This window comes from Muntiacus reevesi, chromosome 10, assembly GCF_963930625.1.
Source record: "Muntiacus reevesi chromosome 10, mMunRee1.1, whole genome shotgun sequence".
NCBI classification, from domain to species: Eukaryota; Metazoa; Chordata; class Mammalia; order Artiodactyla; family Cervidae; genus Muntiacus; species Muntiacus reevesi.
Window position 1 is genome coordinate 26,528,837 of NC_089258.1, and position 12,767 is coordinate 26,541,603.

General features: G+C 36.6%; 1 protein-coding gene across 12 annotated transcripts in view; it reads left to right on the top strand.

Moving 5' to 3' along the window:
- The window catches only part of FSD1L (fibronectin type III and SPRY domain containing 1 like), a 62,110-nt gene extending 55,180 nt beyond the window's left edge, over positions 1–6,930 (top strand). For 9 of the 12 annotated variants that reach the window (XM_065946998.1, XM_065946997.1, XM_065947007.1 and 6 more), the window contains 2 exons: positions 673–791; positions 3,636–6,930. In XM_065946998.1, coding sequence (XP_065803070.1) covers positions 673–791; positions 3,636–3,672 — 156 coding nt within the window. In that variant the 3' untranslated portion in view covers positions 3,673–6,930. Of the gene's footprint in view, positions 1–672; positions 2,256–3,635 lie in introns of those variants that run through there. The other 3 variants (XM_065947000.1, XM_065947002.1, XM_065947006.1) reach the window with 1 other exon arrangement.
- Positions 6,931–12,767: the final 5,837 nt, after the last annotated feature.

Genomic DNA, 12,767 nt, shown 5'->3' on the forward strand with positions numbered 1-12,767 from the left:
AATTCTCTTGACTCTTTTCCATATCAGTTACCATTTACCTTACTGAATGATAGCTGCTTTGTTCAACACAAGTGAAGCAGTTTTATCTTTCATAAACTCATTCATATTTATGATAATAGAATATGGCACATGTATTTGGATATTGCCATTTGTGTTTTTCTCAGATTATCTTAGAGAATTATAAAAGGGTTCTTATTATTAACAAGTTAGGGACGAAGCTAATGGGATTACTCTGGTAACAGAGGGGTGTTAGATTCCTATAGTTTCAGGTCACAATCCATTATCAAAATCTAAGGCAGTAATTGCGATAAGAAAGATGAGTCTTTGTGTACTTCTCCTGGTTGTGAACTTTAGTATCAGTAATGATAGTACCTTTTGGCTAAATTCATCCAATTTAGTCTCTAAATTTCTACAGCCCTTATTTTCCTCTCATGTGTAGCTCCAGTGGGTTCTGCTGTCGTAAGACTTCCTTTGGCCAATATGGTTCTAAAAGACCCTTGAGTTGGCCTTTCTAGTTCCCCTCAGTTCACATACAAAGGTTTTCAGTTTGGAATTTGACGATGTTCACTTGTGTTCACTGATTTTTGCCTTTCAGTTGGAAAAATACAAGGATCCTGTAAGTCTCCCCTTGATCTGAAGTCTGACTGCAGCTGTGTTTCTGTCCTTTCTCAGGTTTGGTGTGGCGGACTTTCTTTGAGTACTGGGATGCAGGTTCCAAGTGCTGTGAGGACACTTCAGAAAAATGAAAATGGAATGACTGGCTCCACTAGCAGCTTAAACAATATTACTCAGTAATGCCTACTCAGAATATGTTTATCTTCCCCCACTCCTTTTTGATTGGGTGGCCTTTTCCCTGCAGTTACTAATCACAGCAGTTTACAAGTGGTGGGAGTCGGGTTTGCTGCCTTCTGCTCTAAGGTCTGGAATCTGTTCGCATCAGGCATCTAGTGGGAAGCAGTCACAGGAGCCTGCTGTGTGGTATCAGAGAAGCAAGCAGACATCCAGCAAGAAACTGATGTTTTGAAGAGGAAATGGGAAAAAAAGGGCAGTATTTAAGTAGTTACATAGAAACTCATTTTTGTGTTTCTTAGATTACTTTGACTATTCTAAAATGTTTAATTACATATGGTAGCCCGAGGACCGGAGGGAAAAGCATTTAAATCTTCTTTCCTCTATACTGTTCCCTTTTTTTAATGTCATCACTATCTATTATTTAATTCTTACACTGAAGCTTTAAAACTGTACAGTCTTCCATGGTTTTCTAAAAACTGAAAAAATTGATTGGGCATGCTAGAAAGGTTTTCTTACAGTAGTTTATTTTTCCCCTTTTATAAATAAGTTGAGGTTTGCTAAATTATTGTCTTTTTGTTTTTCAACTAGATTGTGTATCATTTTCTCTTTCCAAATATTGTGATATTTCTCTCATGGTTATAACTCAAAATAGAGAGTGGATAGGAAGTGTTTCTAGATATAATAGCTTTAAATTGCCCAAATTTCAGTTTTTTACCTGCTGCAAAGGGATATTCTTTATACATTACCTTGTTTAATTAGACTTCTTTCCATTATTTTGAATAATGGCTAAGATTTTTTAAAGCTTTATATTTTCTGATTTTTTTGTCTAGTTTAATAGAATCTTTAATAGTTTTGGTAAAATTCCCACTTGAATTTGGTGTAATAACTGGTAATACTTAGGCTTATTTTTAACATTTTTAGTAAGATGAAAAATCATTAAAGCTATATAAAAAGTAGAAAACGCTACCTATTCAAGTTTTATCTATAAGGAATAGGGAGGTACCTAAAACTATTCTTTACTGAAGTCATCTATATCTGCTTTTTAATAAGATGGAATGGTTAAAAACAAGAGTTTTGAAAAAACTATGTATCTCTGACTTATTTGGCACATGAATTTTTCAGACATACCTATTCAGAGGTTATTTTTCTCTCAGTCTTTTGCTACTTCATTTGCTTTCTAAAGGGTCATAATGCTTCCAAAAATCAACATAGAGTGATCTTTACCATATGTAGGGAAGATGTATTAAACCATGAGTAACACCCATAATTATTGAGCAAAGCATTTATATTTTTAAAGTTGATTAAAATTTGTAACAAGTTCTTTGAGCCAAGTTGGAAGTTGTCATTACAGTATTTAAGAATTCCTTGAGCATTTTCAAGAGGTCTGGGTTTGTATATTCCTTCATTTTTGAAGCTGTTACTTTCTCACATTGACTTTCTTCCATTCATTTTTTTTTTTTTTTTTTTTAAAGATAGCTCTATGTTTTACTTCATATCTGTGTCATCATAGCTCAGTCGTGTCCCATGACTTCGTGACCCTATGGACTGTAGCTTATGAGGCTCCTCCGCCCATGGGATTTTCCAGGCAAGAGTACTGGAGTGGGTTGCCATTTCCTTCTCCAACTTTCTTCCATCCATATTTTAAGTATATTGTCTTATGATACCTTCTCCCTACAAGTGACCACTGCTGTGTACATTTGAGTTACTTTCTATAGAAAGACCTGTGGGATAGGAACAGCTCATTCTCTCTTAAAGTTCATTGCTTACTGATGGGATGTTTTTTTCTTTGTAAAACAAACCTAATGAGTTTCATTCAAACTGGGTATTCATTTTTCCAGAGGAGAGTCATATCTATACCGTTGTCTGATAACGTATTTTAAAAACCATAAGGCAGTTTAGAGTATGACATTGTCAAGTAGATATTGTTTTGATTCTCCAAATAAATATAATTTTGATTTTTGTTTTTCCTAGAGATTTTGAAAGAAATTTTTGGATGTCCTGTTCTCTGTAGCAGGGTTATTGCAGGACCTAAGGAAACAGGAAGTTATAATTCTCTTTCATAAGAGTTAAACCTGAAAGCAGCAAGTTAGTGGTGGAGCTGCTTATGTGAACAGTCACGTATATTTTAACAAAAATGACACTGAAAAAGCTGAAGTTCTTGTATAAAAACTTTTACTATTATGTCTGTATAATTATATCCTGTTTTTAATTTTAAGTGCCTTCTTCCTCTAAGCATGCTCTCGCTCCATGCCCCATGCATTGTTAACTGATATTTAAACCAGAGACCATTATGTTATACTGGTGAGGAGTTCTATTGCAGGAGTTCTATTGCAGAAAGGAAAATACTAGTCAGGGGCTGGAGGAGTGCATATGATTCTTGTGTGTGCTCATCCCATCATTTGAAACCCTTTGTATAAAATATTCTAGTATCATTTGGAAAATTGATTTGAAGTAATACTGTTATACTTCAAAAGAATCTGGGGTTTCCCTCTTACTGTGCTTCTTCTTTTTTTTTTTTTTTGTGACTGTGCTTCTTCTTAAAGGTCCCCCCCTCCCCAAAAAAACAGAAACAAAATGTGTAGGCTTTTAGCTTAATTCATGTAAGTTTATTTGTGTGAAGTTAAATTGGAGGAAGTTCGTCACTCTCATTTTCAAACTAGAAAATAATCAACTGTAGTGCCTATTTACATAGTCTCAAATTACGGTAACTGTTAACTTGACACAATATATAACATTCTCATTAGCATTGGAATTAAAAAATACTGAGATTTTTTTGCTCAATTGAAGACATGAAAAGTTGGTATACTCTTTAAAATTTTTTTTTTTACTCTTTATTTTGACAGGTCAAACATGATTGCTTTCTACAAAAGAAATGCATGAGAGGTTGATGGTAGTGGATATACCACAGGTGTAAAAAATTATGTTTTATAAAAATATACACTTAGTATTGCCTTTCTCTTTTAGCAGTTGAATCTCAAACCAGTTGTAGTAAACTGGATAAAAAATGAAGGAGTTGCCTTAAGCACTTTAGAAAAAAGAATTTTTTTACATTTCGTTTTGACTCTTTGGACTGACTGTGTCACATACATCTTTAGCTTTTCATAAATGTGTACATACCAAATATTTACTAACTAAATGCACATAGAAATTTAATATACAGTGATTCTTTGAATGTTCCAGGTGTAGGTAGACAATTTGAAAGTATCAAAGGTGTGCCTGTCTGTCCAGGGGTTTAACTGATGGCATCTGTACTATTTTGCCAAACCGTGGACTGCTGCTGGACAGCTAGACTTCACCGAATTTGTCCTGCGATCATTCTCCCCATATTGTCATCTGAAGGGACATACTGGTTTGGTTTTATTTGCTCACTTATGAAATTAAAGTATGTGCAGTATTACATATAATTTGAATTTTTTTGCTGATCCTCAGTGATATAAAGAATAAAATGATTTAGTTAGGCTAAGATACTCTTATTTCATGACTTACCCAGAATGATTAGTTTTCCTCCATATACTTTAAATCACATAAAATTATTAATTTACTTAGTGTCTTTTGGAAACATATGGGGAAAATTGGAAAAGGATATATATGAAAAATGATTATTTCAAAGTATTCATTTTAGAAGAGACAGTGTAGACTTCCATAAAATATGTGAATCTGAGCTAAACAGACTAAGGACTGTATTTAAAAATCATCATGATAATTCTTTTGGAGAAAACTCCATATTTGTAAGATCAGTATTCATTCATTGGTTAATTCATGTAACAAATAAATAAGTCTGGGATGACAGTCATACTTTCTATTCAGATTTCCTAACTTTGTGAAGTTTGATTTTCTGTGTATACAGTACTTTTGCTGCTTTTGAGAGGTATGACAAAGTTTGGATCTTAAAAACAATGTTTTTGCTAATCAGTCAGAAATTTTAAAAAGTAAATGTTAAGAGTTTATAAAAAATTATAATTAACTGCATGTAAAATGGTTCACCTATATGTAGTCATGTAAGATGTGTCTGAAAAAGTTTCTTCCTTGATTTTATTTTTACACTGAATATATTATTTTAGGGAAGTGAATGGTCAGCATAAATTTACTCGGCATCCAAATAACCATAAAGTTATTTTAAACTTATATTTCATAATGCCAGTGCTGGAGCATTTATAAGTGATGATGAGTTTTCCTTAATCATTGCAAAAAGATTACCTCGTAGTCAGCATAGTTTTAGTTTTGTGTGTATCTTACAGTATTCATATTACGCAAATACTTGTGATCCTCATGTCACATATGATAGCTTTGTTACCTGGAATATTTGATTAATGTAAATAAGCTTTTTGAGTAATTTGGAGGTTAACTGGATCACACTTGGTATATGTTTTTGTGGAAAATATATTGTTGGGTATGCCATATAAAGGTTAGTATTGACCTATAAATATCAGAGATTACCATAGTACTTTTCTTCTCAGACTACTCACATTCAAATTAAAACAGTATTTGTTATTTCTGAGTCAGTATAAGGTATACTGACTTTTGATTTGTAATCATTGGAGCTGTGTTAGTTTAAATTGGTATATTTTCTTAATGGTACCCAATCAATATAGGTTGGTTCTTGGGAATGAACATGTAGAGAGGATTTCACAGTATATAGGACAGCCCATAGGTGAATGTGTTTGCTTTGCCTTGGAGCTACTTAAGTTTATTGTAAGTGATTGGTAAAAGATATTTTTGTTAGTGTTAGAACTTTTTGGAGGGCTTAAGGGTTATGAGAATGCTTTTTTTTTTTTTAAACATTTCCAAAATCTCTAAGATACCAAAGCACTGAGTCTAATTTGCCTTTTAGGGGAGATTCTTTAAAATCAAATTTATAACTAATTCATACAATAAGATATATAATAGCTAAAGTTTTGAAATGATTTGTATTAAAAACCACTAGTCTTTAAATTTTCTAGATATAAAAAAATATTTTGGCTTAATTTCTTTTAAAGTATTTAAAATTAATCACCTTAGCTCTACCATATACTATATCTGTGATCTCTACATAATCACTTAATCATCTTTGGGCTTCCATTGCCTTACATAAAGGCAGTGTAACTTGCCTTTACAACAATGTAACTTGTTCAGCCTACCTCACAGGGCTGTTGTGAGGAATAAAATTAAATGGAGTATATGAAATAGATTCAACCACAGTAAAATGCTATGTAAATGTGAAGTATTACTTTTAGTTAATAATGGACTTAAGTGTTTGGATACCTCTAGATGCCATTTACATTGATAAAGCATGTGCTTAAAGTGGTATCACCAGGACATGAAACCTGATTTTTTTTTTTTTAAGCCTGATTAAAATATCCTTTAACATTTTTGGTTTATGCATGACTTGTGGCCTTTTTTGTATTTTCTCATCAAGGTGTACTCTATATCAAGACTTCTAGAACTGTAAAATTTCTCCCGTAGCATTAACGTGTGTCAGAGTAGAATAGTAGCATAAATAAATGATTTAAGCTGTGTTTCCATCCAGGCATTTGCACTTTCATGACTGCTCAATGCCACATGCAAAGACTGAATTTGGCCTAAATAATTCTTTTGCAAAATACCAACTTTGGATGGTTCAACAGTTTGTTGTCATTGGATAGATGATATAAGGTGTATGTGACCTTTTAAAACATTTGATAACTTTTGTTGCATTATCATTTTTAAAAATACAGTAACGCATTTCAAAACTCTGTTAACCTGGATATCATTTAATATCTCTCCTAACATGTTTTGCTTTAAACTGAATTAAGTGGCTTACAAATTATCTTGATCCACAGATTATTTGGTTTTTCCTATCATCTGGACATGATTTTGCTATGCAGTTCTGATAATAAAAATTCTAATTCCTCAGGTTTAACGTTTAAGTTAAAGATGAAGAACATTAATGAACTACTTACAATGTACGCAGTGCTGAAAACTAGTGTTTTATAATAAGCATTTTGCCTCATTTTTTTTGGAAACAAGACAAAGCTTTTAAAATGGTTTTTGAAATTTCAAAATAGAGTATTCAAGGTAGAGTAACTTGTATGTTGAAATGATTGTATGTTCTGTATAGAATAACCAAATTCTTAAAAAAAACACCTGGAATATCTCATCTAAAAATTAAACTTTTTTTTCTTGCTTTCTCTTGCTTCAGTGCTTGCATTTTATCCACTCTTATTATTAAATATCTACAGTGTGCTGTTGAGCATGAGAGGTAAAAAAGCCATTAGGAATTTTGCCTCCAAAGCTTTGTATTTTAGAGCAGTGCTGTTCAACGCAGTTGTTTGTGATGACGGAACGTTCTGTAACCTGGGCTGTCCAACACAGTAAGCCTCTTAAATGTGTATGGCTAGTTCAACTAGGGAACTAAAATTTTCATTTTAACTTAAATGTAAAGAGCCACATCTTGCTAATATTAATAGCTGCTGCTTGTACAGTGCAGCTATAGATGCTGTGAGTAACTAATATAAACCAGGAACTTAGTTTCTTTCTTTGGAAGTTGTCACATCTTGGATTACATTTTGGTAGCTAAGAAAGAATCAGAAAAAGCTAAGATTTTTTAAAATTTATATTCTAACTTGAAACCAGTTTGGGAGATAAAAGAAAACCAGTCAATGACCATACAAGGCTGGAGCTCTTGTAACTAAGATCATTTTTACCAAGAGGAGAATGAAGAGATACTAGATAGTTTTGAGTCACAGGGAGAAGAGTGTGACAAAGATGCTGAGAAACCAATACCTTCATACAGAAGATGGAGTGTGAATGGGTGCAGCATTTCTGGAGAACAAGTAATATCAAGGTATTAAATACATACATAAGGAGTCTTTCTGCAATGGTAAGGAGTCTGCCTGCAAATCAGGAGACCTGGGTTTGATCCCTGGGTTGGGAAGATCCCTTGGAGAAGGAAATGGCAACCCACTCCAGGATTCTTGCCTGGAAAATCCGATGGATGGAAGAGCCTGGCAGGCTACAGTCCATGGGGTTACAAAGAGTCGGACACGACTGAGCTACTTCACTTTCACTTGAAAAGCTGAATTCCATTTCTAGGTATTTCTGTTACATATACACTCACAAATTATGGTGCTAGTGGTAAAGAACCTGCCTGCCGATGCAGGTGACTTAAGAAATGCGGGTTCAATCCCTGGGTCAGGAAGATCCCCTGGAGGAGGGCATGGCAACCCACTCCAGTATTTTTGCTTGGAGAATCCCACGAACAGAGGAGCCTGGCAGGCTAAGGTTCATGCAGTGACAAGAGTTGGACATGACTGAAGTCACTTAGCATGCATGCACACACGCCCACTGCAGCATTATGATAGCAAAACACAACCTAAAGGTCAGCAGTGCACTGCCATGGCTCTGAAGGCTTCCCTTTTCTATGTTGCTGCACAGGTGTTTGTATACTTGTGTAGATATATTCTGCACGCCCCCCTTCCCCAGATGTTACATAGACCATTTTTTGAATTTGCTTCCTCAATTAGAGAAACTTTTCCTTGATATGCCAGTCCTAATGTGCCTGACTGGATCTCTGGGACAAGAACTCAGGAAATTGTGTACATTCCACTTTTCTGTCCATCTGTCCCTTATTACACCTCATTTTACCTTTACACTGCATGGTACTAGTAGTATGTTTATGCCCATTTTGCACAAGGTTGTGGGATTAGATAGTGACTCCAGGTAACCCTACACAGCTGATACTGTTACTAATGGGAGGGTTTTCATGACACCATGAAATGGAAAAAGCAAGCCCAACAGTAATGTAACATGATACCATAGGGATGGGCATGTACACTTAGACTTGGGCAGGAAGGTGTCCCTGCCCTGATCCTCAGTCTCAGGCTGTCCCTTTCCACAGAATGAACAGTGAAGCTCGTGAGGAATTGTGTCCACTCCTAGTCTGTTCCACTACCCACTATGAACCCAATAGCCAGGATCCCATAATCCCCTGTCCCACCAGCCCAAAGCTGGCTTCCGTAACACATGCAGGCCTCTTCCCCAATCCATCCTGAAGACATTCTGTACTACAGACATATACCACTAGACTCAAGGGGAGACAGTTCAGGAATTTGGATGTGCAGACTGGGGTGTCCACCTTCATGCTTCCAGGACCCTTGGGCAAGCTGCAGCTAGAGGCTAAAAGGAAACAGTCCCAGGGGACTGCGGGGAGAGCAGGCTGACCTGGTTCTCCTATTGTCGCTTTCCAGCACGTGTCTGAGAATTCAATCTTGAACCTAGATTTCTGTTCCTTGAGAAGAAATATTTATCAAGATAGAAGTCTGTATTTTATGTGTATATGATCGACTCTTACATATTTAGACACTTAAATAGAGATTGGCTTCCATTTCTACCCTTTTGCCCCAGACCCCACCATGTTAAGAGTGGGCCAGGATGTGTATGTGCTACTGTTTTTAAATGATGGGTATCTGCTAATAATAGGGACCGTTTTTTACCAATTCTTGTATCCCTCTAACTGGACTGGCTAGCCAGGTTAAAGTATACTGACTGTGATTCACAGCGAGTTGAAGGATCACGGCTGGGCTCCCCTCTGGTATCCTGCAGAAGTACTGCTGCTGCCAGCTGAATGGTATGTATACCTCTAGTTAGCTGTTTGTTCCCCAACTTACTTGTGCCAGTGGCATTGTTGTGTAATTTAAATATTACATAAACCAATGAAATTCAAGTATGAAAAGTTACTTATCAGGAAGGTGGGGGAACTTCAGTGATGACGATCAAGTTGCTGATGGAGTTAGTTGTATCCAAGATAATCGTAAATTATAGAGGATTGCAAAAAAGAAAAATACAAATCTAGGACTCTGAATTGAGATTCCTTCACTTCTATCTTTTAAGTTCCTGGTACACTTTAAAGAAATATGCCAGAAACTATAGATGATCCAGTATGTCTCTAGTTTATGTAAGAAAAGCTAGTTAGTTGGTCCACATTTAAAAAGACCATAGTTTAAATCAAAAGATTGGCCAGTGATGGGAATTCCCTGCAAGTCCAGTGGTTAGGACTTTGTTGCTTCCACTGCAGCAGACATAGTTTAGATCCCTGGTCAGAGAACCAGGTCTCCTGAATGCCTGAGGCGTGGCTAAAAAAAAGATTGACTAATGTAATCCTCTATTATAACTGTCTTTTTAAAGCTTTACATGGAACAAGACTTTTTATGCACTTTACATTTATGAACCTGATAACTTTCCCCTTGTTAATTTATTATGACAATTTTCAAACACAGAAGCATGCATGCATGCTCAGTCGTGTCTGACTCTTTATAACCCAGTGGATTAACCTTCGAGGCTCCTCTATTCATGGAATTTTCCAGGCAAGAATACTGGAGTCAGTTGCCATTTCCTTCTTCAGGGGAACTGCCAGAGCCAAAGATGGAATCCGCATCTCCTGCATTAGCAGGCAGATTATTTACCACTGAGCCACTTGGCAGAAGAGTAGGTTATTTATAATGAACATGTTTATGCTCATCATCTAGATTTATTAATTGTTAACATTTTGCCATGTTTGTCAGTTTTAAGTTCTAAAAAATTTCACCCATAAGTACTGGAGTATACATCAATGATGATGACACAGCCACATTCTATTAACATTCTTAGTAAAATTAACAGCAATCCGTTAGTATTATCTAATGGCTCAGTCCGTATTAAAATTTCAGTTGTTCCAAAAATGTGTTTTTATGGTTGCTTTTTTAAAATCAGGGTCCAGACAAGGCCCATACATTGCATTTGGGCATATGTCTCTTAAGTCTGATGTTGCATTAGTTCCCTCCACCACCTTTTAAATGCAATTGATGAAGAAACTGGGGCATTTGTCTTGTAGAATGTTCCACATTCTGAGTGATTCTCTATAGCCTCTGTTAAATCAAGAGTTATGGTTAAATGTGGGTTCAATTTTTAGGCAAGAATCTTTCATAGGTAGTGCTGTGTACTTTCTGTTGCATCACATCTGAAAGTGCATGCTGTGATGTTGCCCCAGAATTATTGATAAGATTGATCACAGTGGGTTCAGGGGGTTCCAGCCTAATCCATCTATTAAGAAATTCCCCATCAACATTTCAACTTAATTTTAGCCTCTGCTGATGAGGGTGGTTCTTGTTTCACTAGGAGTAGCAATGATTGTTCTATCATTCATTCTTTATTAGTTGGAATTCTCATCAGCATTTTGGTTACACTGCAATCCTGTTCTAAAAGGCAGGATAGATGCTCAATGACTTTATCAAGTTTCAGGGTAGTGAGTTCATGCCCTGGCAATCATCAGTCTTGACTAATGAGTTTCACATGTAAGGAACCGTGAAGCCGAGAATTTTTATGTATTTTCTGTATTTCAATTAATAGCAGTTATTAATTTTGATGCCCAAAATTGACCATCTGCAGTCCTTCAGGTGAACACCTGTATCCAGTGATCCATGAATCTTTGGTAACTTCCTTCCTTTGAGTGTTACTACTTTTTAAATAAACCTATTAACTACGAGTCCAAGTAATAAGAGGGCTCTGTGTAAAACTGAGTCCCCTAAAACAGTTCCTCTGGTGACTTTATAATTAACCTCTTTATCCCAAACCTTTCTTGCTCCCCATTTCAGAATTGAATGTCAAAGAAAAGGGGGGACTGTGACCGAGCAGGACCCTAGGGGACCTTCCCTGTGACAGACAACACCCCCACCCCCACCCCACCGTGTCCTCCACCTGCCTCTTTGTAGAAAAGCTTTAGTCTCCCAGTGATTCTCAAAAGACTGGCTAATAGTTAATGATTAGGAAATAAGAAGATGTAGAAACAAAGATGCAAAGAACTGACTCATTCCAAAAGACCCTGATGCTGGGGAAGATTGAAGGCAGGAGGAGAAAGGGACGGCAGAAGGTGAGGTGGTTGGATGGCATCACTGGCTCGATGGACGCGAGTCTGAGTAAGCTCCAGGAGTTGGTGATGGACAGGGAGGCCTGGCGTGCTGCAGTCCATGGGGTGCCCAGTCGGACAGGACTGAGCAACTGAACTGAACTGAGAAAGAAAAGCAATTGGGCCAGGAAACTGGCAACAATTTAGACTATAAACCAGACACACAGAATTACCAAACTCCCAGTTTCCCTTGAAGATACAAAGGTCTGATTGACAGTCTGTTATTTTAACAGGAAGCGGGCCCCCACCAGATGAAAGCTGCTGACCACAAGCACATAGACCACACACTGGTTGAAAACAGAAGACTGGTAATGCTGGAAACTTCACCTTGATGCCAACCAGTCCAGGAACTGCACACAAGCTGGTCACACACCCTGCTCCCTCCCTCACACTGGGTGCACAGTATCTGTCTCCTAACTAGCAACCTGGAGACAGCCTGAGGACAGCAGCCCACCGTCTTCCCAGGTTGCAGGCCTCCTGAATAAAGCAAATTCTCCTTTTCCACTAACACTCGTCTCGAGTACTGGCCTTTTGAGCAGCAAGCAAGGGAACTGGGGTTCAGTACTGGTGTTGTCTGGTTACATACGAAATAAATCTGTATGTACACAGAAAACTTATGCAAGGAAAAGAAACTTACAAGGAACATAACCCTGGGAAATGAGAAAGACTTACATACTTTTCCAAAAAACAGTTCAGATTCCATGTGCATTATTGAGCACTCATAATAGTGGCATTCTTCTAGAAGGCACAAAAATGTATATATCATGCATCAAGTTGGAAACCAATCAACCCACTAAAAATAAGGGTGTAAGAAAACGTATATACAGTATTAGGTATTAGTACAATAAATGTGTTACACATACCAGCACGGCTACTATTATAAAATGCTGATTTCAAAATGAAAAGGTTTAGCAAACGAATCATATATGAGGATAGTCTTTCCAGTTTTCACCATGGGCTGATAATAGAAATTCTTGTAGAAAGAACTTAAAATCACAGTGATTTGTTCAGTGCTTTATAGTTTTCAAAATTATGTCAAAAAGGATTCATAGGTGTTCCTTGACAGTAATTCTTTGGA